Genomic DNA, 25,390 nt, shown 5'->3' with positions numbered 1-25,390 from the left:
GCTTCTGCCACCTAGCATGGACAAAACTCTAAAAGCGATCCGTCGGTTGAAGAACAATAAAGCACCCGGCAACGACGGAATATCAGCCGAACTGATCAAAACCGGAGGTGCAGCACTAGAGCACAAAATTCACAAAACCATTACTGAGGTGTGGGATAGCGAATCGATGTCTTATGATGAGAATCTTGGTATCATCTACCCCATACACAAGAAAGGAGACAGGCTACAGTGCAGCAATTACAGGGGTATTACGGTGTTGATAACCGCCTATAAGATCTTTTCTTTAGTCTTGCAAGAAAGGCTTGTCCCATTCGTAGAAAAAATAGTTGGAAACTATCAGAGAGGATTCCGAAAAGGAAAATCAATCGCTGAACAGATCTTCACCATGTGGCAGATATTGGAGAAGATGGCGGAGCAGCAGCTCCAATCTTTCCATCTCTTCACAGATTTCAATGCCGCATACGACAACATAGCATGGGTAAAGCTTTACGACGCAATGAGCTCTGTTGGAATCCCGACCGAGCTTGCCAGGCTTGTTCAAATGGCCATGACCAACGTCACACGCCAGGTGATGGTGGATGGAAAACTCTCAAGCTACCACCAAGGGTCTGCGCCAGGGACATGGGCTTGCTTGTCTCCTTTTCAACCCAGCGCTAGAGAGGCCCATCTGAGACTCACGAGTGGAAACCTCGGGGACCATCTTCTACAAGTCAATCCAGATCCTGGCATACGCTGATGACATAGACATCATTGGTTTGCGGCTCTCCTTTGTAGCAGAAGCTTACAAACGGATTGAGCAGGCGGCTGAGAACCTCGGATTGGAGATAAACGAGGCAAAAACCAACATGATAGTGGCACCGTCAGCGGCCCTGCTAACAAACACTAATGCGAGTCTACGCAGGGGTGATGTACAGATAGGTGAGCGAACCTTTGAAGTCGCCCAAAACTTCACCTATCTTGGGTCAAAAGTCAGCACCAACAGTAGCATAGAAGTTGAATTACGCGCAGAGTGCTGGCAGCCAACTGGTCATATTACAGCCTGAGGAAACTTCTCCACTCAAAATACCTGTCGCGACGGCTGAAGCTGGAACTATATAAAACATTCATAGTTCCAGTACTCACATATGCCTCTGAGACATGAAGATGCTCAGAAAGATCTTTGGCCCTGTATGTATGGAAGGACAATGGAGGAGCCGATATAATGACGAGCTCTACGAACTGTACGATAGCCTCACTGTCGTGCAGCGAATTAGACTCGCCAGGCTCCAGTGGGCCGGTCATTCATTACAATGGTACCGGACGACTCAGCCCGTAAAGTCCTTTTAGGCTGCCCACATGGACAGAGGGGGTCGTAGTAAGCCCAAATTGAGATGGACTGATGGCGTGGATGCGTCCGCCAAAAAGGCCAGGATTATCGATTAGCATACGACGGCGCTCCACCGCGAGCGGTTCAGGTTTTTGTTAGAGCAGGCCAAGACCGCCAAGCGGTTGTAGCGCCTGATAAGTAAGTAGTAATACTTATCTTCCCCTACATGTTTATGTATAGTCGAGTTAACAAAGATGTAGTCATACATAGCGTGTATGTATGCAGATATACTCATACCTAGTATCTCGTAGCCTGTGTATTCAACTCGCGCTTGCCTGAAGTAAGCGTAAATTAAAGGATGTAAAATCGCCTTCTAAAGAAAATATTTGCCCATACCACGTTGTCCTTGCTACGCATTGCCCCACAAGGTGCAGCAGCAAAGATCGAGATTTCTAACCCGCTGGCAGCAGCAAACGGGACAAAAAAAAGATCACTAATTCTTAAATCGCCTCAAACGCCCACGCCTCGATCCCGAGTGAATTCGCACAGTGAAAACGGCCTGTTTAGCGTGCTGGATCGCGGGCTTGAACCAGGCCCCAACCTGTCTAGAACGCACCGCGTCATTAGTAGCTCCCTCCAGCGCCATTTTATACACATCTTAAAGCGGCACTGGTTGGCCAGAGCACCATCATTGTGTGCAAGTGCGATCGTGCAACATGTGGCTGAGGAAAGTCACAATCCTGCTGCTGCTGGTGCTCGGTTCCGGCGCAGTCACCGTCCAGCGTAAGTACCGTTATTTCCCGCAACACACGAGAGTGCAGTTACACACGCCGATACGCAGAACCGTAACACTCCGTGGTTTGGCCCGTTCCAGAGGATCCCGGCTCGAATGGTCCCACTACCATCACCAACACCGATCCGGACGCCGTGTACCGGGTGCCGTGCGGTTCAACGCTTCCGTTTGTGTTCGGTCGCTCTGCGAACGGGCGTCAGCTGTATCTGCTGGATGGAACCGGGCTGTATCGCATCGCGGCCGGCTCGCAGGCCCAGCTTGACATTGACAAGACACTTATCAGCTCTCTGCCTAAGCGGTACGAGGAAGCTCTCACTCTGCAGGTAGGTGGTGGGGGCAGCATGAAGCCAAAATGGCCTAGCTGTGCAGCTGGTGGGGTTTTCGGGCGAACAAATATTTGTCTTCTATCGGCATGTTAAAAATAAACTGCTACCCTTGGGCAAAAACCGATCGGTTTTCGCCGATCGGTGATTTGGCTCAACTTTCTAGCCGCCCTTGGTTCGTGGAGGGCCAGTAAAATGAAACATTGTATCGTACGTGTTTGCTTGTCTTATTCTAGCTACTCGACATCAAGCTGGGCGGTACGGAGCATATCCTTTTCGTCGTAACCACCGACCAGTGGCACAATGTGTTCCTGGCGCACCGAAATCCACTCACGGAAGGGACCAGCGCCCAGCCGATACAGCGCATCAAGTACACGGGCAGCTCGTCCAAAGCCAGACTGCTGGAATGCAACGGCAGTATTTACCTCGTGACGATCGTCACCAACGTCAGCACCGGCAAGATCCGGTAAGAATCGTTCGGGATGATACGAACGCTTCCCCGTCGCCGGCTAAACCTGCTGTTTTTGCTCTCACTCCCACCCGAACAGCGTCTACCGTTGGCAACAGTCGTACTTTTCGCTGGAAAGCACCAAGGAGGTGCTCTCGATCGACGATGTACGGTGCCACTGTCCGAGTACGCTGCTACTCCTGGTCCTAGACTACGCCCCGCTGCCGGAACGCTCGCTGAACCATGTCCTGCTGCTGGATAGCGCCGAGCGTCCGGTCAAGGTGCAGGAGATGTTCTTCCTGCACAGCACGTTACCATCGTTCACGCTCGACGGCGAGCTCTACCTGATACGGCATGTTAGCAGAGGTAACTGAGGTGCTGCGTTCGGTCTGCCGCAGGTTCATTTACGCACCGTCTCTACCCCGCAGACAAGTCCTACCTTTACCAGTGGAGTGCCGAATCCCGGTTCGTTCGATTGCGCAAGCTTCCCAACAACCAGGAACAGATCACGTCCATCACACACTGGGGCAGCACGTTGGCGGTCGCTTTCGACGGCACTGTTCGGCTATACGGCAGCAGCAAGGAGGATTTGTTACGTGTCGAATCAACGTTCGCGTTGCGTGGTTTGAACACCTCGGAGGCGTTAACGCGGCTGACGGTTGGTGCTCCCGGGAGCGGGAAACTTCGCCGGTTGTACGGGTTGCGTGCGAAAAGCGGGACAGAGTTGACACTGGCCACAGAATTCTACTGTCCACCGGCAGGCGAACCCGGTTCCAGTACGGCCTTGCTAATACATCAACTTAGCATATTGAGCGTAGCCCGCTCGGCAGAAGGTAGTGTGGTGCTGGTTTGAATAACACAAAATTGTCTCCAAAATGTCCTTAACTATCCTGGCCCTCTGGGACAAAACAATTGCACACTATCGTTGCAGAATCGGCCCAAGAGCACGGCTTCCAGACACTCAACGGCTGCCTGCATCGGTTGAAGCTGGAGTCGAACGAGCGCAAGAAATGGATCGATCTCATCCGGCTGCAGTTGTCGCGCAAGAATCTGCTGCTGGACAGCGTCTCCCAGCCCGCCGGTACGATGGCATTACACCCGACCGTGCAATTGGGCAGCGTAACGCTTGCGCACGAAGAACCGAACCTGCTGCCACCCTCGCGAACCGTACTGAATGGTCAGTCCTTGTTGCTGCGCCATCACCGTGTTGCGACGGATCTTAACCGCGTGCTGTTGCTGAACCGCGCACGCACCGAAATTCAGGGTGATCTGCACGTTGCCGGTGACGTGCGGACACGTTGCTCGAAGATCCGCGCGGTTAACGCACTGGAGGAGCTCAGGAAGGGCCACCGGCAACGGCGTTCCATCGTGCGCGTGATGACCCGGACGCCATATCGCGTGCTAAGGGCACGGGAAGTCATAACCGACTCGACACTGAGCAAGCGTACGTTCCTAACTTTCTCCTCCCTTGGTAGCCGTGTTCCGGAAGCAATGTTTCGGTTTTTCTCGCCGCAGGATTTTTGCTACGCTCGCGTATGAATGTCCTGCCCGGAACGGTGCAGCTAGACGAGCTGACAACGACAACGGTGCGGTTGGAGCAGGGCCGCATCAATCACCTACCGGTGCCCACTCGCCGGATGCTAGAGGACAGCGCGAAACACGGCTACCGTGGTCACAAAGTGTTCCGGAGCATCCGGACGTTCCGATTGCAGACACACCACCTCAACGGGCAACCGCTCGCAATGCCAATCATCGAGTCGGGGTTGGAATACGCCAACCATGGCATCACCATCAAGACGGACCTTTGCCGGACGCGCAATCTGCTGGTACGGGACACCTTCAACGGTCTTCCGGTGAGGCGGTTCGCGAACCAGTTGCAACGCACGCTGCACGTGAAAGGTAAGCGAAGGATGTCCGGCTGAATGTTTCCAACGCTAAACGTTTAACGCTCCACGTTTTATTCACCAGGCAACGTGCGATTAGCCGGACCGGTCTGTGTGAAACACCTGCAGTACGATTACACGCTGAATGATGTGCCCAAAGGCGGCCTGCTGGACAGGATCACAAACCAAACCATCACCGGGTCCGTGTTCGTGAGTAAAGGGTTCACCCATAACCTACAGGTGAGCCGCATCAACGGGGAGTTGCTGGAAAATTATGCCTCTATTTCGCAAGGCACCCGGCAAGCTGTAACGATTCAAGGTATACGTAACGTCGTCCGGTCATCCATTGTGCATTGCCTAAACATCCTTTTCCACCACAGCTCCAGTTCGGGCAAGTAAAATGATCATCCTCGGTGATCTGCGGGCGAATCACGAAGAGCAGCAGTTTGCACCGTACATCGGCACCAAGCCGGGTGATTTGCGGCAACTGTATACGGGCAGACTGGTGCTCAATGGCACCCTGCGACTGAAGGTGGCCAACGTAAACGTACCGAACATCACGCTCATGGGGCAGACTGTGGCGAGCAAGCTCTATCAGCGCTTTTTACTCCGCACCGAGCGGCAGGTTGGTTGATAGAGAACCTCACCTGACTGGCTATGTGCTTTACTCAACGCTCCGATTTTAACAGGTGCTGCACCAACCGGTCGTGTATCATGCCGCACAGTTCCAGTACCTGTTCGCGAACGCGTTAGGCGGGGTCGCCCTGTGGCAGTTTAGTTTGACCGGCCGAAACTGGCAGAATGACATCTACCTGCAGGATGGCACCGTGCGAGGCCACATCCGGCCAGCGCGGATCTCCAAGCGACTGCACTCGATGCAGCAAGACCGTGTCGATGTTGCGGCTCAGTAAGTGTTGCCTTCTCTGTTGGGAAATGCCACAACCTCACGCTTCTTGCTCTCCCACAGTGTGCGTGTGTGTGATGTGAAGTGTGTGTTTACGGGCAGGCTGCAGGTGACACATCTACACACCCGTACGTTTGGTGGAAGGCTCGATCCGGATGTGCTGTGGCGCAAGGATACCCACCTTGGACCAGCTAGGATGGCACCAGCGTTGCTGCTAGGACGCACCGAACTGCACCACAGTGTCCTGCGGATGTCGCAGGGTGCGCTTCAGGCGGGCAGCATTAACGGACACTCGAGCCACGAGCTGGCGGAAATGGCCAAACCCCCACGGCGTCGTTACCGCACGCTAGCGCTTGCAAACCTCCGCGCGTCAAGCGTTAACATTCGGCAGTCGGCGAATCTGGCCCTTGGCAAGCTGCTGCAGCGATTTGCGGCCTCCACGCAACACCAGGACCACGGGAAGGTGCCGTCGTACGCCAGGATCGTGTCCCCGGAGCGCACCCAGCACATCCCGGTCGCTTCCGTTGGAAGCGTAAACTTTTGTCCCGTGCAGCGATTGCTGCAGGACACCGTGCTGAAAGCTTCCCCAACCCCAAGCCGCCCGATCACGGGGTATAAACGCGTGCAGGGTGCTGTCCGCGTCCCACGCCAACTCGCTACCGCTCGTATCGATGGCCACGATGCGGGGCTACTGGAGCGTATCGTCACACGCGGTTCAGAGACCGCTCCACAAAGCGTCGATGCCCGGTGGTATTTCGGAATGGCCTCATCTAGCTTTCTGACGGCGAAGCTGCTGAATGGTGCACCGGTCGCGCGATTAGCACTCCACTCCGACCGGCCACTCGCGTTGCAGGGTGAGCTGCTGATCGATCGATTGGAAGTGGCCTCGATTGGGCTACCGGAGCGTCCAAGTTGGCTGTTTGACCCACAAGCGGCTGCCCCGGTACGTTTGCCACAAAGCATTTCCCGGTTGCGCTGTCTCGGCACCCTGCATGGTGGCAAATACCGTGATCCGGTCCATCCACTCCACGAGCTGCTGTTGGCACCATCGCTCGAGCAAACACGCACCGTTACGAGTGGTGTCCTTTTCGGTACGTCGGCCATTCACCTCGGGAACTGCTCCACGGTCGGTGGGCCTACCGAAATCGAGCGCGTTGCCCGGAACTGTCTCCGGCGGGATGTGAATGCGGCTTTGCGATCCGTCACGGTGTTCCGGCAGGATACGCGGTTCCTTGGGGACGCTGTGCCGTTTGCAGGACATCTGCACGTTGCCGATACTGGCCGACTCGTGGCGTACACCATCGCTGGAGTACCTGTGCTGCAACGGCTCGGTCCACAGGCCGATCTTTTCCTGTTGCCACGCTCTGGCACCGTCCGGAATGAGCCCATTCGTGGCGTGAAACGGTTCCCGGGTGGATTGGCCACCGTGCGGAACATGACGCTGGTGTCGTCTGGGGAGAGTAGTTTCTGGGATCGGTTGACGTTCTGTGCCGATCCGAACCATCCGTGTGCGGTATCCCTGATTTTCGGTCAACCCGTCACCGTGGCAACGTCGCTGACCGCTAGCCAGCTAAACCATGTCCCGTTGGATGGATTTTTCCACGCGTTCGCCAAACGTCGCTCTGTTCCAGCCCAACCTGCAAGTCTGCGTCCCATTCAGGACTTTCCTGGCATGCTGACCGTGTCCGCACTCCAACTCACTGGCACCGGTACGATCCTGCACCATATCAATGGCCTTCCGCTCGAGGAGTTGGTTCTGGGTGCGACCACAAATGCATCCCACCAAGCCGTGCCAGGTGCTAAAATCTTCCGGGCCTTACACATCGATGGACCGCTCGCTCTGCAGCAGTTGAATACCCGCCCGCTGGCGCAGGTGAAACGAGCCTCGTTGGAACCGATGGCTAATCCGTCGCAACTCGAAGCGGTTATTTTCAACCGACCGGTGACACTAACTGCGTTGCACACAAGCACACTCTACCATAGTCCTACGGCGTCCAGCCGGCTGGCAACTCCCGCCACTGTGGCCTTCCCGGTGATCCACCCTCAGCGGCCAGCGGTAGCACAAGGACGAACTTCCGATGCCCGAGCGATGGCACGACGAGGACGACGACCTCCCACCAACGAGGCCAAACTACCTCCCACCAACGAGGTGACACTACCGGGAGGGGAAACCATCCGCCTGCATTGTCCATCCGACCACCGAGCCCTCGTTGTCGAGGTGCGTGCTCTTCCACCAAACCGTATCACCGAACGGCGGCTCCATGAGTTGCCGAAAACGACGGGATGTCTCCGGATAGCCGGGCTACTTGCCTTCAATCGTACCACGCTTGCATTTCTGCTGTGGAATGCGGATCCGTTCGGGAGACCCGAGGAGAGCACACCCTACCTTTACGATGTCGGTCGGGGTCACCTATCCGCGGTCGGGATGCCCACATCCCGGGACACTACGTGCCGACACGTGGCCTTACTCCGGCCGGCACCGGACGAGCTGATGATGGCCACGGCTGGGTGTGCGGCGGGTGGTGTACGCATCTTCCGGTTCGAGACGCGCCTGCGCCTGCGCCACTTCCAAACGATCGATTTCACTGCGCCGGTTTCCGCTATGATCCCGACGGATGATGCCACCATTTTGCAGCTGCAGGACGCCGCCTCTCATCGGCACCGTTACGCATACAGCTCCGTTACGGTAAGAGACAGGAGTGGGAGCGTCGTTTTTGCCGGATTGCCCCTTCCAGTATCACGCCGCTAATGACCACGTGTCGCTTTTCGGTTTCATTTCCAGGGCTGGACGCGCGAGGACGAGCAGATGGGTGTGAGACCGTAAGGGCAGACGAGAGGATCCTTCCCGACAGAGTAGGGCGAAGAAGCACCTACCGTGGTGTCGCACCATCGTATGTTTGTTAGATAATGTCCTTGCCACGATGTTGGTGGCATAGTGCTACGTGTTTTGTGACTGATTGTTAAATAAAGTGTTCGGATGCATTACTTTTTTCGGATTTTTTCGAGGTGGTAACGCTTTCGCGAAGTATGCGGTTAATGTTAATTTTTTTAGCAACTAAAATCCCACCTACACGTTTACAAACCTAGCTACAACACGGCATACTCCAAACATTAGTAGTAAAATACGTGTTTATTAAAGAAAATCAATTGACAAAGTAATTGGCGACGTTCGCGCATGAAAGTTGCAATACCAATGGGCATTGTGATTAAAATACTAAGTAGAACAATAATAGCAGTAAGTAATATTTGCGTCAAGATTGGTCAATTGTTTAAAAATATCGAAAAAACACCTTTGGTGTTAATACGTACTAAAAAAACACAAGTAAAGAAGACAAAACGAAACGTAACGTCAAAATAGCTACAGAACAGTGCGTTTGGAGTGTAAAAATATAAAAAAGAAATGGATATAAAAGGTCAAATAACAACAGAACTACATCAGGCTGGTCAATCACGGAGCAGATGGAGGAAGCGGAGCGTACGCATCGTTTTCGTAAAGTAGTACCTATGGTATTCCATCTGCAAAAAAAGCGGAACAACATTATTAACAGAACCCATTGGGCTGGTGGTACACTCCGTTTGAGTAAGCTTACAGTTTGAAATAACGTAGGTAGGTGGAACATACACAATGTGGCCAGGGACAACCACATTATAGGCGTTTGCTGGTACCGGAGCATAATATGTTACCATAACCACAGGCTGCATTGGAATCTGCGGTACAAAATATAAATAGAGCAGGATATTAGAATTTTGTTTACTTAACTCAGCTGGAACCCACCGAACAGGTGCCCGGATGCACTTCTCGATGCATGTTACGTACTGAATAACCCACAGAATAGTTGTTATAGTAATAGTACGACTGATTTCCGTTCATCGATGCCATCGGGTTCAGTGCACCTGCTCCAATTGCTCTTGAAGATTGTACACTTCGATTGGGTGCCGGACATCTATTCGGCACAGCAATTCCGCGCGCTGAATTTGTTGGAGGTTCAACCTCGTTGGAACGAACGCTTTCCTCAACGGCATTATTAGAAATAACGCTTTCCTCAGCGATGTTGTTGGAAGAATCGCTTTCCTTAGCGGAATTATTGGAAAGAATGCTTTCCTCAACGACGTCGTTGGAAGAATCGCTTTCCTTAGCGGCATTATTAGAAATAACGCTTTCCTCAGCGATTTTGTTGGAAGAATCGCTTTCCTTAGTGGAATTATTGGAAAGAATGCTTTCCTCAACGACGTCGTTGGAAGAATCGCTTTCCTTACCGGCATTATTGGAAATAATGCTTTCCTTAGCGATGTTGTTGGAAGAATCGCTTTCCTCAGCGGAAATGTTGAAAAAAACGCTTTCATCAGCGGAAATGTTGAAAAGATCGTCGTTAGAAGAATCTCTTTCCTTAGTGGCATTATTGGAAATAATGCTTTCCTCAACGACGTTGTTGGAAACAATGCTTTTCTCAGCAGCATTATTGGAAATAACGCTTTCCTCAGCAGCATTATTGGAAATAACGCTTTCCTCAACGACTTTGAGTGAAGAATCGCTTTCCTCAGCGGAAATGTTGAAAAGAACGCTTTCCTCGGTGGAATTGCAGGAAAGAACGCTTTCCTCGTTGGCAAAGTTGGAAAGATCGCTTTCCTCAGCGGCATTGTTGGAGATAACGCTTTCATCAATAATGTTATAGGAGAAAGCACCGTTTTCGTAAACAGCGTTGCATGAGAGGCCACTCTTATCATGGGCGTTGCGAGGAACAACGCTTTCCTGCTCGAAGTCGTAGAAAATAAGGCTTTCGTCAGCGTTGTTGCGAGATTGAATCCTTCCGTTAGTGGGGATGCGGGTGTTGACTCTTTTGTAAGCACCATTAGGTTTAGGTTTCCGTGACGCTAGAAATCAAAAATGCACTTAGAACGGTATAACTTCCAACCTAGGCAAAAACAAATTGCATCTTACATTTCGATGCACTGCACGGTTTTAATGATGCTATGGCAACAAAATACTTGATGTCTTTTCGTCCAATAGTGCTTAGCAATGCCAACTGCTTGTTTATGTCAATTTCCTCTACGATGCAAACCAACATCGACCGACCTATTCTGGTAGTACATTTCATTCCAACCTACGGCGAAACGAACCAAAAAATGTATCTTGCCCAATCATAGCAAGCAACCGTGCAATTAACCTGATACATAGTTGCAATATTCGCCTCCCTGCGTAAATCCATCCACGTATCGTACTCCACATTGCGGTAGGTGTGAGGATCCAGCGATTTAGCAACTCTATACGGAACCGGTGAGATGTGCATCTCCAGCAATTGCCGAATGCATGATATTTCAGGATCGTGCAGCAGCGGTGAGGGTTTGTTTGCAATCGTTTGGTAATAGTCTTTTAAATAAACTTGATAGCCCTTTTCGGTACCCTGCACTTCGAAGAACTGCTTCACAGCCTCAAAGCCATCTCGGTTATGGAAGTGACACAAATCGGACTGCGAAAGAGCGCAATTTGTTTCTTGTGCTGTGCTCAGCACGAGCTGCCGCCCATCTTCCGTAATGGCAACGGGACGACCTTCTTCATTTACTTCATATGTGGTTTTTTCATTATTCGGATCATACAGCATACGCTCGGTCATATACTCGATGTCCGGTAGGCCCAATACGTTTTTCATCAGTACCTCATATACTATCGCTGAAAGTATTCCAACAAGTTCATATGTAGAATGCCTCGCAATATTATTCACAATTATCATTAGCAAGATGTATTGCTTACATTGACAATAGGCCGCAGATTTCATGTACTCGATCGAAAAAACGACATCGAATTGTTTATCACGTTTGCGAAACAACCGCCACGTGCTCTCATGACTGGGTTCATCTACCAAAACCACGGGTTCTTTAAAAGGGGTAAAAATATGCACATTGGCCCTGTTAAAAAACGACGAAAATACATTATATTTAGAAGAAACATAACCTAACAATGTTGATGTTCTTACTTGTGTAACCATGCCAGCGCCTGCAGTTCCAATATTGTACCGTAAGTTTGTGGGCGCGACATGTTGTAAATATAATCATAATAGTTCCATTTTATTTCCTAAAAAAAATGAACACAATGCATTTTTTATATTACTGGACCTGGTATGGTGATTAACGTACCTTTTCAAAGAGTTTCTTGTTATTCCGCATATATTCCACACATTCCTTTCGCACTTCCGGATGGTACAACTGAATGTCGTGGCGAAGCTCCGAAACACATCGAAATAAGCACGTTGAATCGGGTGCAATATGCTTGCGATAATATCCCTGCTTAAACAGGAATTTATCACTATTATCCGACATTTCATTTGAGCCGGCACCAAATTCACGTTTGGATGACGCAATTTTTGATTTATCGCTCATTATAATTCTGAACTCTAATTTACGTAATAAAATTTAGTTATAGTTGAATACAGCGACATGCACAGATATAACGACGGCACAATATAATAAAATTTAATAACGCGCACTCTCAACCAAAACCTCAACAAAGCACGGCTATCATGCGATCATGGTCGATATTCCCAGAACAATGGGGAAAAGAGCCATAGGTGAGATAGCAAGACTGTCGCCACTTCGTTTCAATAGAAGCCATCTTGGAAATTTTTAACACTTTTGACAATTGGATTGGAGCACGATCACGTAGTACAAGAAAAGCTGTCATAACGAAGTATTGCATCTTTTTTAATTAAATAAACTTAGTCAACACTCTCAAGGACTTTTTTAAATCAATAGAAGCATTTCACGTATTCATAATTTCAATATCATCATTCCAAAAACAAGCACTTATGATAGTGTTGAATATTTTTTCACCAAATTTTGAAATAATTTTCTAGAAGACCAAATTTTATTCTAATGATTTTGAGCTCGATTTTCATAAAACATTGCATGTTTACCCAAAAGATGCTCACAAATTTTGAATTACCATATGGCAGATAATCACACATTCTTGTTCCCAAAAATCGTTTTTCTCAATTGAATGCAGACATGAGCAAATTTTTAGAATATTAACGGCGCTAATACTGAAACAGATTATATAACTTGTATGGTGAATGATTTTATTTTTGAACAAAATTTCATTTGTGTATGAAGATATAAGAAAAAGTGTAAGCACGTGTTAGACGTGTAAAAAAATCATATATAGATTACTTGCAGCAAATACTGCAAAGTTAATAGAATGAAATATAAAATTATGCATAGAAGTATTCGAAGGAGAAATTAAGAAATCGTTTATTTCTTCTAATAAAAAGTAACATTCGATGATGGTCCCACGTTTTCCGTTGAAAAATAGTAATTCTCGGATCGACAACGCCCATCAAAACTAGAAATAGACAAAAATTATGTACTTAATTTGAAAGTAATGCTCGTTAGCTCAAGAATGACCAAAAATTTTTAAATACCTTTTGTCACTTTGGAAGATTACGTGCAGCCCAAGTAGTAAGATTTGAGCCTTGAACGTTCTCTGGTACCGGTTCATCTAACAAAAATACAGATAATGTATTGCAATCGGAAAATAATTGCAAGGTGGATTATAAAAACTCACTATTCGATACTGTTTCATTAGGAACATTTTCGTACGCATACCCTGAAGAAGCATGCGGATATAAGTTGGCTAAACCGTGATGGTTATTCATCTGCTGATACATCCGATCACCAAAAATTCCATATTCTGGAGATATATTTTGTTGCTGGTTGCTGTTGAAATTGTAAGGCACCGGTGCCAGATGTTGCTGATTTAGAGCAACTGGTTGATCATAGAGAACAGGCACCTGAATCGGCGGATAAGGTGGATGATTTGCTGGATAAAACTAGATAAAATTTAAATCAAATAGAATCATGTTAATGTTTTCTACATTTTATCCGAATGTCGTAAGATAAAATGTGAGATAAAATTTTCAACATACCAGAGGCGCTGAAGTTGCAATAGGATTAAAGAAATCGTCAATTTCTTCTAACATTTTTATTTTAATAAAACTAATATTCGATGATGGTCCTCCAGCCCGAAGAACCGAAGTTAAGTGTCTTCCAGCCTAAGGGGCCTGGTTTGTACCTGGGACATTATTTGTCTCCGTGAAAACTCCATCAGAAAATACTAAGAAAATTTACTGTGTCAGAAATAAATAAGGAATAAAAATAATAAATAAAATTTATATTGCTGCATTTGAAGCATTATTGTAGGAATTTTTTGGGGCAGAAGAAATTGGCTTATGACCAATTAGTTCCCATAATTGATCACTAGTAGTACGCTAGTCAAGAGATTCTGAAACTTTTGGAGCTGGTTCAAGCCGACTGGCGGTATATGTTGCTTTGCAATTGTCATATTAAAAGGCATTGGCATATTATTACCAATTGTTTGAGTTTTCGACATGTTGCACATTGTTGGTTGAGGAATGTTGAGAATGTTATCATGCTAGTTTTATAGCTTTAACTCCATGTCTAATGAAATGATGTGAAATTCTGTGAACATACCGGAGAAACTGTATTAGACAATACGCCGTTCAGGTATTGTCTTTTATAATTACAAGATTGAAAGCATGAGGGAAATAGAGTGGCAGATATATTTGGCCCCTGCGATGGCATAGGTACTACTTGGTATAGTTAAGTCACCATAGTCGGTGAACCTCGCTTCGATAAGCCTGTTTCTTTGAAACCCAATTCTTTGTGAAGTGGGAAAGTAACCCACAACCATGAAGCTTTTTAAACCTAAACATGTAGTACAATACTCCAACAGCAGCTACAAAACAATAATTTTAAAAATATCAAAAATTCCCAAATCATTATTTTTTCAAGATTATAAAAGACGCGTCAATAGTACTAGTATTTAATTACAAATTAAAACCATTCCGTACTAAGATGTTGGCGTTAAAGAATACGTACACTGAATATCAGACGACCAATTTTGTATGGTTTGCCGCGGCTTCAAAACATGGAAATTTTTGTTATAATAAAACAAAAACCATGTTTTCTTGAACGATGGTTCCTGTATGAACCATTCTCTCTTGATATCCCCTACAAATGATATTTTATATACTAATACATTGGCGCTGTAATAGTAAGATTATCATATTTTAATTTAACAAAGAAATGGAAAGAAATAGAGCGTTATAATATATACCTTTGCCACAATGCCATTGCTTTCAATTCTAGCCATGTTCCAAGAGTTTTATGGTTCATCATTCGTCTTAGATATGTGTTGTAATTCCATTTGAAATCCTATGGACGATCAAGCAGCTCATTAAACATTGTATAGAATAAGTAATTCTAGTGTACACACGAGGTTACGAAATGTCTTTTATACCTTCGGAAATAGGTGTTTGTTTCTTCCCAAAAACTGTGTGCAATCCACTCGAATTTGTGGATAATACAATGAATTGCAATGGATTAGCAACGATACAGCACGAAATAAGTTACACGAATCCTTTGCAATATAACAAACATCGTATCCTCTATTATTTAGGCACCGCACGAACATCTGCGGTACCGATCGGGAAAGCACTCGAGGATAATGACTATTGGTGTTGTTAGATGGTCCAAAACTATTCATAATGTTTAATTTTTTTTTAATTTAGTTTTTGTAATGAAATTTCAATTACATGCTCTACACAGCACGAGACTAGCGCATTAACAAATAAAGCGTATTCAGTGAGTATAGCGTACTATGATCTTTGGTTTCCGGAAGAACGGACAACAGCAATTGGCTGAACAACACGATTCATACAATTGAGATAAGTATAATCACTTTGTACTAATTGGTGGTACTACAAATTAGCGATATATATATATATATATATATATATATATATATATATATATATATATATATATATATATATATATATGTATATTAATATATTATATATTGATATATATATATATATATATATATATATATATATATATATATATATATATATATATATATATATATATATATATATATATATATATATATATATATTTATACATACATAATTTTTTTAAGAACAATAAGTAATTCGTGCATTTGTTTCATTTGAAGTTTTTTTTGTTAGTTTTGTTTAAAAATGTTGAATTTAATCAGCCTTATGCTTCAAATTCATGCCTCTGATGGATGTTTTAATTAAAACAATATATATTTTTGAATGTCCTAGCATTTTAGTTGCATCGTTACAAGTTATGATTAATTTGGTGTAGAAAAGTATATAAATGTTTCGTTCTCATTAATTTACAAATTTGCGCAATATGGGTTAATTTTCCTCATCGATCATAGTTCATGGACCCTGGTTATGCATACAATATTCATTTTGGTTCTAATTGGTACCGTGGGGCATAATTATGTCAACTGTATAAACCTTGCTGCCGTGCTATTTCCTTTTGTCTTCCGTTTTACCGGAAATCTTGATGATAGTTACACATTAGCCACATTCTTCTGTGGCTTCGTTTCGCTAGGTGGTAGTGTTTCGTCCAAGTGCAAGTCTCAACAATAATTTGCGATTTAAGTGCATTCTATTGTTTTTTCTCTGAAAAAAAGAAGATTTCAATCATATTGAAAGTAAAATGAGTAATAACGAATATAACAATCGTCATAATGCTCGTGCTTTCGGCGCGGGTAGCCGTCAAACACCAGACATCTTTGACCAATTTCTACAAAACCTGGGATTTTATCGCAAGCATATCGCTCCCGATTCATGTAGCTTATTCCGTGCAGTTTCGGAACTGGAATACGACATTCAGTTGTATTATGCAAAAACCCGAAAGAATGCCACTGAATTTATTCGTAATAACAAGCAGTTATTCGTAAAGGTATCGTTCGTTTTTTGTCATAACCTAAAGTTTTACAGTTACCATGAATGTGTATTTACATTGTTCTGTAATATTCGTACAATTTCAATATTTACTGTATTGATTGGTTATTTATAGGATATTTATGAGAATTTCGAGTCCTATTTGAACAATATGACCAAACCTCGTACGTGCGGAACACTGCTAGAATTAAGAGCGTTAGCGTATTACCACGGGTAAATTGAGCAACGTTGTTTTATTCATTGTATTTTGTATCTAACAAATCTCTTCTCTTTTCATAGGGCCAATGTCATACTTTTCGAACCATTCACAGAAGGCAGACTTATTATATTTGAATCATGTTTCGTTAAAACGTGGCGTTTATTTTATGTTGACGACCATTTCGATACCGTGTTCCCAATGGAATATATGGAAATGGCTGCTGACTGTCAGGGTAAGTTCATAAGAGTAATCTCAGGGTCAGTAGAAAAATAGCTACTATGTTAGTCGTTTTCATCATATTAAAATGGTAGTAGCGTGATGTAGCGTACGTACATTAATAGAATGTAAAAAATCATATGCTAAAATAATTGCCATGTGAGTTATTTTAATATTCCAATATTAAGTGCGTCGATGCATGTAAAATAATAGAATGTTGTAACTTCTTGTCAAATGAAGCTTTATTTGTACATTATATTGTATGTCTGTATGTTTTAGAAACTGTGCAATGAACGGTTCTATTTTCCCTCAAAGTCCTTTGGAGATTATCTAAATAAGTTGTGAATTAGAGAAATGTTTGTTATGTCCTTTTTCAAATATTTAGTATAGTATATCTTACGAACAAGCATTAGACGTCCTGTGCTATCTGTTTGTGTTTTACTGCTCGTTATATGTTTTTAATCTATGATTTGAGCAGAAAAGAGTAAATATTTTTGTACCATTTCTAGCCATAGTCTATGAGATACTTTATAAAAACGTTTTTCGTTTGCCCGACGTTGAATACGCTGTTGAACGTATGCTGCATGATCCGGAAGACAACATGATCATATACGAACAAAATGAATCACATCATACCGTGGCCAAAACAGTGGATGGAAGGCAGTTGGAGCTAAGCACGTCTAAAGATACCCGATGTGTTCTTATGCATTCTCACCTTTGCCATTTTCATAATCATGAAAATTTTGACGCCATTCAGCAATTCTTCTCAATATTTGGTCCAGAGGAGGGATGCCGAGTATACATTGGAAGTCATTTTCGCGACGGGGCGAGAAAACCTAACCCGTTGCTATCTGATCCAAAAATATCGTGTGTGCGTCAGTTGCTTAAGATGGGAATAACTCCTTTCCCTTATAAAATAGCCAAATCGCTAGATCGGCACATTTATCGTAATGTTGAATTTGATATTTGGGTGGAAATGCGTATTGAAAAACGTAATGAAACAGTGTTTGAGGTGGGTTAAATATGAGGAGTTTAGACTATCGCTTTTACTATGTTTTTCAAATGCTTCAATTATTAAAATTATAATACAATCTTTTTCAAGAATGACCCTCAATACGTTACTAATCTAAGAGATGATGTAGCTTGTCACATCGAACATATTGTCCCTGATAAAAAATCAGTTCTGTTAAGTACAATTGGTAAACAAGAGGTTCGATACATTGATGCGACGAAATTTTTAAAACCACTTGGCACTATCAAGAGAGGTAAGTGGTCGTTTCATACCCGTAGGGATACATTATGGTTTTGAATATTTTTGTAAATGTTATATCCGTGTATAATTGTCGTTTTTATGTTTACCGCTAAGGATAATTGGGTGTATAGCAATGCATCTACGTTGTTTGTATTGTGGTGTATTACTTTTTTTATTTCTGATGTCTCGTGCTTCTTGTCTTGGGCGCCGACTGGATACGAAAGAGACCGTCGGTACGCCGCGCTATTTATTTTATACTCATCTCTTATTACTAATACTAATTACTATCTATTTAATAGTACTAACACTAATAATGCTACATCTCCCTCCTTTTGATAAATAGCGAAGCAATTTGTGGGACGAACAGTTTGCGATAGCTATTCATTTCTTCACCGATCTATTTTTGTGTACTGTATAGACCTTTATGTCTTCACAAAAGTGTCATATGATAACTACTTGTTATTCTTAGTCTTTCTTCTTCAGCTGCTACCCACTCTGGTGGTGTAAATAATATTATCTCAATCCTGAAAATTGCTTTGTTTGCGATTTCCTTTATTGTTTGAGTTTGAATAATTACGTCTTTGATGGATAATGCTATCCTGTGTTTACAACAACTGTTAGCTATTCGGCACATTTCTAGAAGAACAAGTTCTAATGCTTGACTTCCTTTTTGGCCTGATGAATTGTGGATTGCAATAGTTGTTTTACTTCTGAAGGATTATTAGTTTCGTACATGGCTGATGTGAAAGTGATTTGGTTTGCATTCGTCTGAGTGGGGTTTCCTAGTGCGTTAGTTTTTCTTTGTTTTCGCTCTAGTATCGACGATTAGAATTGATGTTTTAAATGCTTCCTTTAATTTTTCCTCTATGCCTTCCTTTATCATTTTTAAGTATTTCATGTATCTTCGTCCTGCCAACTATCCACATATCGCATGGACTCATCATGTCGATTTCAGCTTTCACCACTGCAATTTTATTACTAATATTTCCTAACAAGCATCTACGTGTACGTGTAGCATTACGTGTAATTACGTGTAGCATTACGTGTAATTATTACTTGTGCCTATCGGATTAGTGTGGTATATGTCACTATTAGTATACCTTTATTTCTACTTGCCGTTCTTTTCCTTTCGCATTGTTCGTTCGCTAATGATAGCGCTGGTTCGTTGCACCTTCGGCTTCGACGTTGGGCTATGTGACCTGGCTTGCGTCGCCGTGTGTTGTTTCAGCGGGTTGCCTGGTGTGTCCTTGAAGACACAGATCCGATCCACCTTGCGCGCATGAAATGGTTGCCAATTTAAGTTGGACTGGTGCGCCTAATCATTGTCACACGGATCCGCCAGTAATGACGCTGAGCGTGGAAAAGCTTGTGCACTTTGCTGTATCTCGCGGATATGACGGAAAACTTGACTTCCAATCTTATAGTTTTTTACAGGAACACGTGCTCTCTCAGCAGCAGACTTCAATATCAAGGATTGAGCAAACTAACACACACGCACGCATGCGGCTATTTAGGTATATCTTTGATAGAAAATTTTTTTTCTGGTTCGGCATCAATTCCCGTGTCTCCGCGGCTCTACCGATGGCTAACTGGTGTTAAGATAGCTACACCTTGAGCGGACGTACCGAGTTATTATCAAATATCTTGGATAAAGTTGCACTTCTTAACTTTGGTCCTGTCACGGTCGCCATGTGGTTTATTACTTTTATATTTCTGGTGTCTTGTGCTTCTTGCCTTGGGCGCCGACTGGATAAGAAAGAGACCTATTACTAATACTAATTACTATTTATCTAATGGTACTAATACTAATAATGCTACAGTATTGCTAATGCTTTCAAATGATAGGGATTAACAATAAGTATCTGTCTAAGTTTCATGTGTACCTTTACTAGAATTTGCTAATATTCTTTTAATTGCAGGTTCTCGAAACAGAGATCGAAACGTTTTTTACGGTCTTCCGCAGCATAATCCCCCTGCTGTTGAGGGATTCAACCCTTTACCAACAGTTGAGTCTTCTACATACATGAACACAATCGCTCGAGCTGATAGAAATGCAGGCATGCCAGTTTCCGCTGGTTTTGTGTCGTATGCATATCAACAACCCATATGCCAATATATGCCTTCACAGGAACATTATCATCCAGAAGCCAGTAGTGTGAACCAGACCTATCCGGATAATCGACAACATTCCGTTAGCGTTCCAGCCTCTTTCTTTAATCCTATTGCAACTTCAGCGCCTCTGGTATGTTGAAAATTTTATCTCACATTTTATCTTACGACATTCGGATAAAATGTAGAAAACATTAACATGATTCTATTTGATTTAAATTTTGTCTAGTTTTATCCAGCAAATCATCCACCTTATCCGCCGATTCAGGTGCCTGTTCTCTATGATCAACCAGTTGCTCTAAATCAGCAACATCTGGCACCGGTGCCTTACAATTTCAACAGCAACCAGCAACAAAATATATCTCCAGAATATGGAATTTTTGGTGATCGGATGTATCAGCAGATGAATAACCATCACGGTTTAGCCAACTTATATCCGCATGCTTCTTCAGGGTATGCGTACGAAAATGTTCCTAATGAAACAGTATCGAATAGTGAGTTTTTATAATCCACCTTGCAATTATTTTCCGATTGCAATACATTATCTGTATTTTTGTTAGATGAACCGGTACCAGAGAACGTTCAAGGCTCAAATCTTACTACTTGGGCTGCACGTAATAACTAATTTGAATCTTCCAAAGAGATTAAAGGTATTTAACAATTTTTGGTCATTCTTGAGCTAACGAGCATTACTTTCAAATTAAGTACATAATTTTTGTCTATTTCTAGTTTTGATGGGCGTTGCCGATCCGAGAATTACTATTTTTCAACGGAAAACGTGGGACCATCATCGAATGATACTTTTTATTAGAAGAAATTGACGATTTCTTAATTTCTCCTTCGAATACTTCTATGCATAATTTTATATTTCATTCTATTAACTTTGCACTATTTGCTGCAAGTAATCTATATATGATTTTTTTTACACGTCTAACACGTGCTTACACTTTTTCTTATATCTTCATACACAAATGAAATTTTGTTCAAAAATAAAATCATTCACCATACAAGTTATATAATCTGTTTCAGTATTAGCGCCGTTAATATTCTAAAAATTTGCTCATGTCTGCATTCAATTGAGAAAAACGATTTTTGGGAACAAGAATGTGTGATTATCTGCCATATGGTAATTCAAAATTTGTGAGCATCTTTTGGGTAAACATGCAATGTTTTATGAAAATCGAGCTCAAAATCATTAGAATAAAATTTGGTCTTCTAGAAAATTATTTCAAAATTTGGTGAAAAAATATTCAACACTATCATAAGTGCTTGTTTTTGGAATGATGATATTGAAATTATGAATACGTGAAATGCTTCTATTGATTTAAAAAAGTCCTTGAGAGTGTTGACTAAGTTTATTTAATTAAAAAAGATGCAATACTTCGTTATGACAGCTTTTCTTGTACTACGTGATCGTGCTCCAATCCAATTGTCAAAAGTGTTAAAAATTTCCAAGATGGCTTCTATTGAAACGAAGTGGCGACAGTCTTGCTATCTCACCTATGGCTCTTTTCCCTATTGTTCTGGGAATATCGACCATGATCGCATGATAGCCGTGCTTTGTTGAGGTTTTGGTTGAGAGTGCGCGTTATTAAATTTTATTATATTGTGCCGTCGTTATATCTGTGCATGTCGCTGTATTCAACTATAACTAAATTTTATTACGTAAATTAGAGTTCAGAATTATAATGAGCGATAAATCAAAAATTGCGTCATCCAAACGTGAATTTGGTGCCGGCTCAAATGAAATGTCGGATAATAGTGATAAATTCCTGTTTAAGCAGGGATATTATCGCAAGCATATTGCACCCGATTCAACGTGCTTATTTCGATGTGTTTCGGAGCTTCGCCACGACATTCAGTTGTACCATCCGGAAGTGCGAAAGGAATGTGTGGAATATATGCGGAATAACAAGAAACTCTTTGAAAAGGTACGTTAATCACCATACCAGGTCCAGTAATATAAAAAATGCATTGTGTTCATTTTTTTTAGGAAATAAAATGGAACTATTATGATTATATTTACAACATGTCGCGCCCACAAACTTACGGTACAATATTGGAACTGCAGGCGCTGGCATGGTTACACAAGTAAGAACATCAACATTGTTAGGTTATGTTTCTTCTAAATATAATGTATTTTCGTCGTTTTTTAACAGGGCCAATGTGCATATTTTTACCCCTTTTAAAGAACCCGTGGTTTTGGTAGATGAACCCAGTCATGAGAGCACGTGGCGGTTGTTTCGCAAACGTGATAAACAATTCGATGTCGTTTTTTCGATCGAGTACATGAAATCTGCGGCCTATTGTCAATGTAAGCAATACATCTTGCTAATGATAATTGTGAATAATATTGCGAGGCATTCTACATATGAACTTGTTGGAATACTTTCAGCGATAGTATATGAGGTACTGATGAAAAACGTATTGGGCCTACCGGACATCGAGTATATGACCGAGCGTATGCTGTATGATCCGAATAATGAAAAAACCACATATGAAGTAAATGAAGAAGGTCGTCCCGTTGCCATTACGGAAGATGGGCGGCAGCTCGTGCTGAGCACAGCACAAGAAACAAATTGCGCTCTTTCGCAGTCCGATTTGTGTCACTTCCATAACCGAGATGGCTTTGAGGATGTGAAGCAGTTCTTCGAAGTGCAGGGTACCGAAAAGGGCTATCAAGTTTATTTAAAAGACTATTACCAAACGATTGCAAACAAACCCTCACCGCTGCTGCACGATCCTGAAATATCATGCATTCGGCAATTGCTGGAGATGCACATCTCACCGGTTCCGTATAGAGTTGCTAAATCGCTGGATCCTCACACCTACCGCAATGTGGAGTACGATACGTGGATGGATTTACGCAGGGAGGCGAATATTGCAACTATGTATCAGGTTAATTGCACGGTTGCTTGCTATGATTGGGCAAGATACATTTTTTGGTTCGTTTCGCCGTAGGTTGGAATGAAATGTACTACCAGAATAGGTCGGTCGATGTTGGTTTGCATCGTAGAGGAAATTGACATAAACAAGCAGTTGGCATTGCTAAGCACTATTGGACGAAAAGACATCAAGTATTTTGTTGCCATAGCATCATTAAAACCGTGCAGTGCATCGAAATGTAAGATGCAATTTGTTTTTGCCTAGGTTGGAAGTTATACCGTTCTAAGTGCATTTTTGATTTCTAGCGTCACGGAAACCTAAACCTAATGGTGCTTACAAAAGAGTCAACACCCGCATCCCCACTAACGGAAGGATTCAATCTCGCAACAACGCTGACGAAAGCCTTATTTTCTACGACTTCGAGCAGGAAAGCGTTGTTCCTCGCAACGCCCATGATGAGAGTGGCCTCTCATGCAACGCTGTTTACGAAAACGGTGCTTTCTCCTATAACATTATTGATGAAAGCGTTATCTCCAACAATGCCGCTGAGGAAAGCGATCTTTCCAACTTTGCCAACGAGGAAAGCGTTCTTTCCTGCAATTCCACCGAGGAAAGCGTTCTTTTCAACATTTCCGCTGAGGAAAGCGATTCTTCACTCAAAGTCGTTGAGGAAAGCGTTATTTCCAATAATGCTGCTGAAAACAGCTTTCTTTCCAACAACGTCGCTGTGGAAAGCATTCTTTCCAATAATTCCGCTGAGGAAAGTGATTTTTCTAACGACGATCTTTTCAACATTTCCGCTGAAGAAAACGTTCTTTTCAACATTTCCGCTGAGGAAAATGATTCTTCACTCAAAGTCGTTGAGGAAAGCGTTATTTCCAATAATGCTGCTGAGGAAAGCGTTATTTCCAATAATGCTGCTGAGAAAAGCATTGTTTCCAACAACGTCGTTGAGGAAAGCATTATTTCCAATAATGCCACTAAGGAAAGTGATTCTTCTACCGACGATCTTTTCAACATTTCCGCTGATGAAAGCGTTTTTTTCAACATTTCCGCTGAGGAAAGCGATTCTTCCAACAACATCGCTAAGGAAAGCATTATTTCCAATAATGCCGGTAAGGAAAGCGATTCTTCCAACGACGTCGTTGAGGAAAGCATTCTTTCCAATAATTCCGCTAAGGAAAGCGATTCTTCCAACAACATCGCTGAGGAAAGTGTTATTTCTAATAATGCCGCTAAGGAAAGCGATTCTTCCAACAAAGTCGCTGAGGAAAGCATTCTTTCCAATAATTCCGCTAAGGAAAGCGATTCTTCCAACAACATCGCTGAGGAAAGCGTTATTTCTAATAATGCCGTTGAGGAAAGCGTTCGTTCCAACGAGGTTGAACCTCCAACAAATTCAGCGCGCGGAATTGCTGTGCCGAATAGATGTCCGGCACCCAATCGAAGTGTACAATCTTCAAGAGCAATTGGAGCAGGTGCACTGAACCCGATGGCATCGATGAACGGAAATCAGTCGTACTATTACTATAACAACTATTCTGTGGGTTATTCGGTACGTAACATGCATCGAGAAGTGCATCCGGGCACCTGTTCGGTGGGTTCCAGCTGAGTTAAGTAAACAAAATTCTAATATCCTGCTCTATTTATATTTTGTACCGCAGATTCCAATGCAGCCTGTGGTTATGGTAACATATTATGCTCCGGTACCAGCAAACGCCTATAATGTGGTTGTCCCTGGCCACATTGTGTATGTTCCACCTACCTACGTTATTTCAAACTGTAAGCTTACTCAAACGGAGTGTACCACCAGCCCAATGGGTTCTGTTAATAATGTTGTTCCGCTTTTTTTGCAGATGGAATACCATAGGTACTACTTTACGAAAACGATGCGTACGCTCCGCTTCCTCCATCTGCTCCGTGATTGACCTGCCTGATGTAGTTCTGTTGTTATTTGACCTTTTATATCCATTTCTTTTTTATATTTTTACACTCCAAACGCACTGTTCTGTAGCTATTTTGACGTTACGTTTCGTTTTGTCTTCTTTACTTGTGTTTTTTTAGTACGTATTAACACCAAAGGTGTTTTTTCGATATTTTTAAACAATTGACCAATCTTGACGCAAATATTACTTACTGCTATTTTTGTTCTACTTAGTATTTTAATCACAATGCCCATTGGTATTGCAACTTTCATGCGCGAACGTCGCCAATTACTTTGTCAATTGATTTTCTTTAATAAACACGTATTTTACTACTAATGTTTGGAGTATGC

General features: G+C 43.4%; 3 protein-coding genes across 3 annotated transcripts; all 3 read left to right on the top strand.

Moving 5' to 3' along the window:
• The first annotated feature begins 2,022 nt into the window (after positions 1 to 2,022).
• Positions 2,023 to 8,481, top strand: LOC128728935 (uncharacterized). The gene is made up of 12 exons (XM_053822586.1): positions 2,023 to 2,089; positions 2,181 to 2,422; positions 2,659 to 2,888; positions 2,971 to 3,236; positions 3,299 to 3,703; positions 3,802 to 4,314; positions 4,386 to 4,769; positions 4,839 to 5,072; positions 5,134 to 5,378; positions 5,443 to 5,660; positions 5,721 to 8,343; positions 8,440 to 8,481. Exons 1-12 carry the CDS (start codon positions 2,023 to 2,025, stop codon positions 8,479 to 8,481), a joined length of 5,469 nt encoding a protein of 1,822 aa, XP_053678561.1.
• A 7,724-nt stretch (positions 8,482 to 16,205) lies between these two features.
• LOC128728934 (protein ovarian tumor locus-like) lies at positions 16,206 to 18,239 on the top strand. Its single transcript, XM_053822585.1, has 6 exons — positions 16,206 to 16,451; positions 16,569 to 16,666; positions 16,733 to 16,884; positions 17,378 to 17,880; positions 17,971 to 18,133; positions 18,235 to 18,239. The coding sequence occupies exons 1-6, from the start codon at positions 16,206 to 16,208 to the stop codon at positions 18,237 to 18,239; spliced, it is 1,167 nt and encodes a 388-aa protein (XP_053678560.1).
• A 3,678-nt stretch (positions 18,240 to 21,917) lies between these two features.
• On the top strand, positions 21,918 to 25,043 carry LOC128728933 (protein ovarian tumor locus-like). The gene is made up of 5 exons (XM_053822583.1): positions 21,918 to 22,160; positions 22,223 to 22,320; positions 22,389 to 22,543; positions 22,625 to 23,127; positions 24,972 to 25,043. Exons 1-5 carry the CDS (start codon positions 21,918 to 21,920, stop codon positions 25,041 to 25,043), a joined length of 1,071 nt encoding a protein of 356 aa, XP_053678558.1.
• Positions 25,044 to 25,390: the final 347 nt, after the last annotated feature.

Source organism: Anopheles nili, chromosome X, assembly GCF_943737925.1.
Source record: "Anopheles nili chromosome X, idAnoNiliSN_F5_01, whole genome shotgun sequence".
NCBI classification, from domain to species: Eukaryota; Metazoa; Arthropoda; class Insecta; order Diptera; family Culicidae; genus Anopheles; species Anopheles nili.
This window is presented reverse-complemented; position numbering and strand designations above follow the sequence as displayed.

Coding starts and splice junctions, on each gene's coding strand:
- LOC128728935 (XM_053822586.1), top strand. CDS start 2,023: ATGTGGCTGAGGAAAGTCACAATCCTGCTGCTGCTGGTGCTCGGTTCC. Junction 3,237..3,298: donor GATACGGCATGTTAGCAGAG/GTAACTGAGGTG, acceptor TCTACCCCGCAG/ACAAGTCCTACCTTTACCAG. Junction 5,661..5,720: donor CGTGTCGATGTTGCGGCTCA/GTAAGTGTTGCC, acceptor GCTCTCCCACAG/TGTGCGTGTGTGTGATGTGA.
- LOC128728934 (XM_053822585.1), top strand. CDS start 16,206: ATGAGTAATAACGAATATAACAATCGTCATAATGCTCGTGCTTTCGGC. Junction 16,667..16,732: donor GCGTTAGCGTATTACCACGG/GTAAATTGAGCA, acceptor CTCTTTTCATAG/GGCCAATGTCATACTTTTCG. Junction 17,881..17,970: donor GTAATGAAACAGTGTTTGAG/GTGGGTTAAATA, acceptor ATCTTTTTCAAG/AATGACCCTCAATACGTTAC.
- LOC128728933 (XM_053822583.1), top strand. CDS start 21,918: ATGAGCGATAAATCAAAAATTGCGTCATCCAAACGTGAATTTGGTGCC. Junction 22,544..22,624: donor ATCTGCGGCCTATTGTCAAT/GTAAGCAATACA, acceptor GAATACTTTCAG/CGATAGTATATGAGGTACTG. Junction 23,128..24,971: donor ATATTGCAACTATGTATCAG/GTTAATTGCACG, acceptor CTTTTTTTGCAG/ATGGAATACCATAGGTACTA.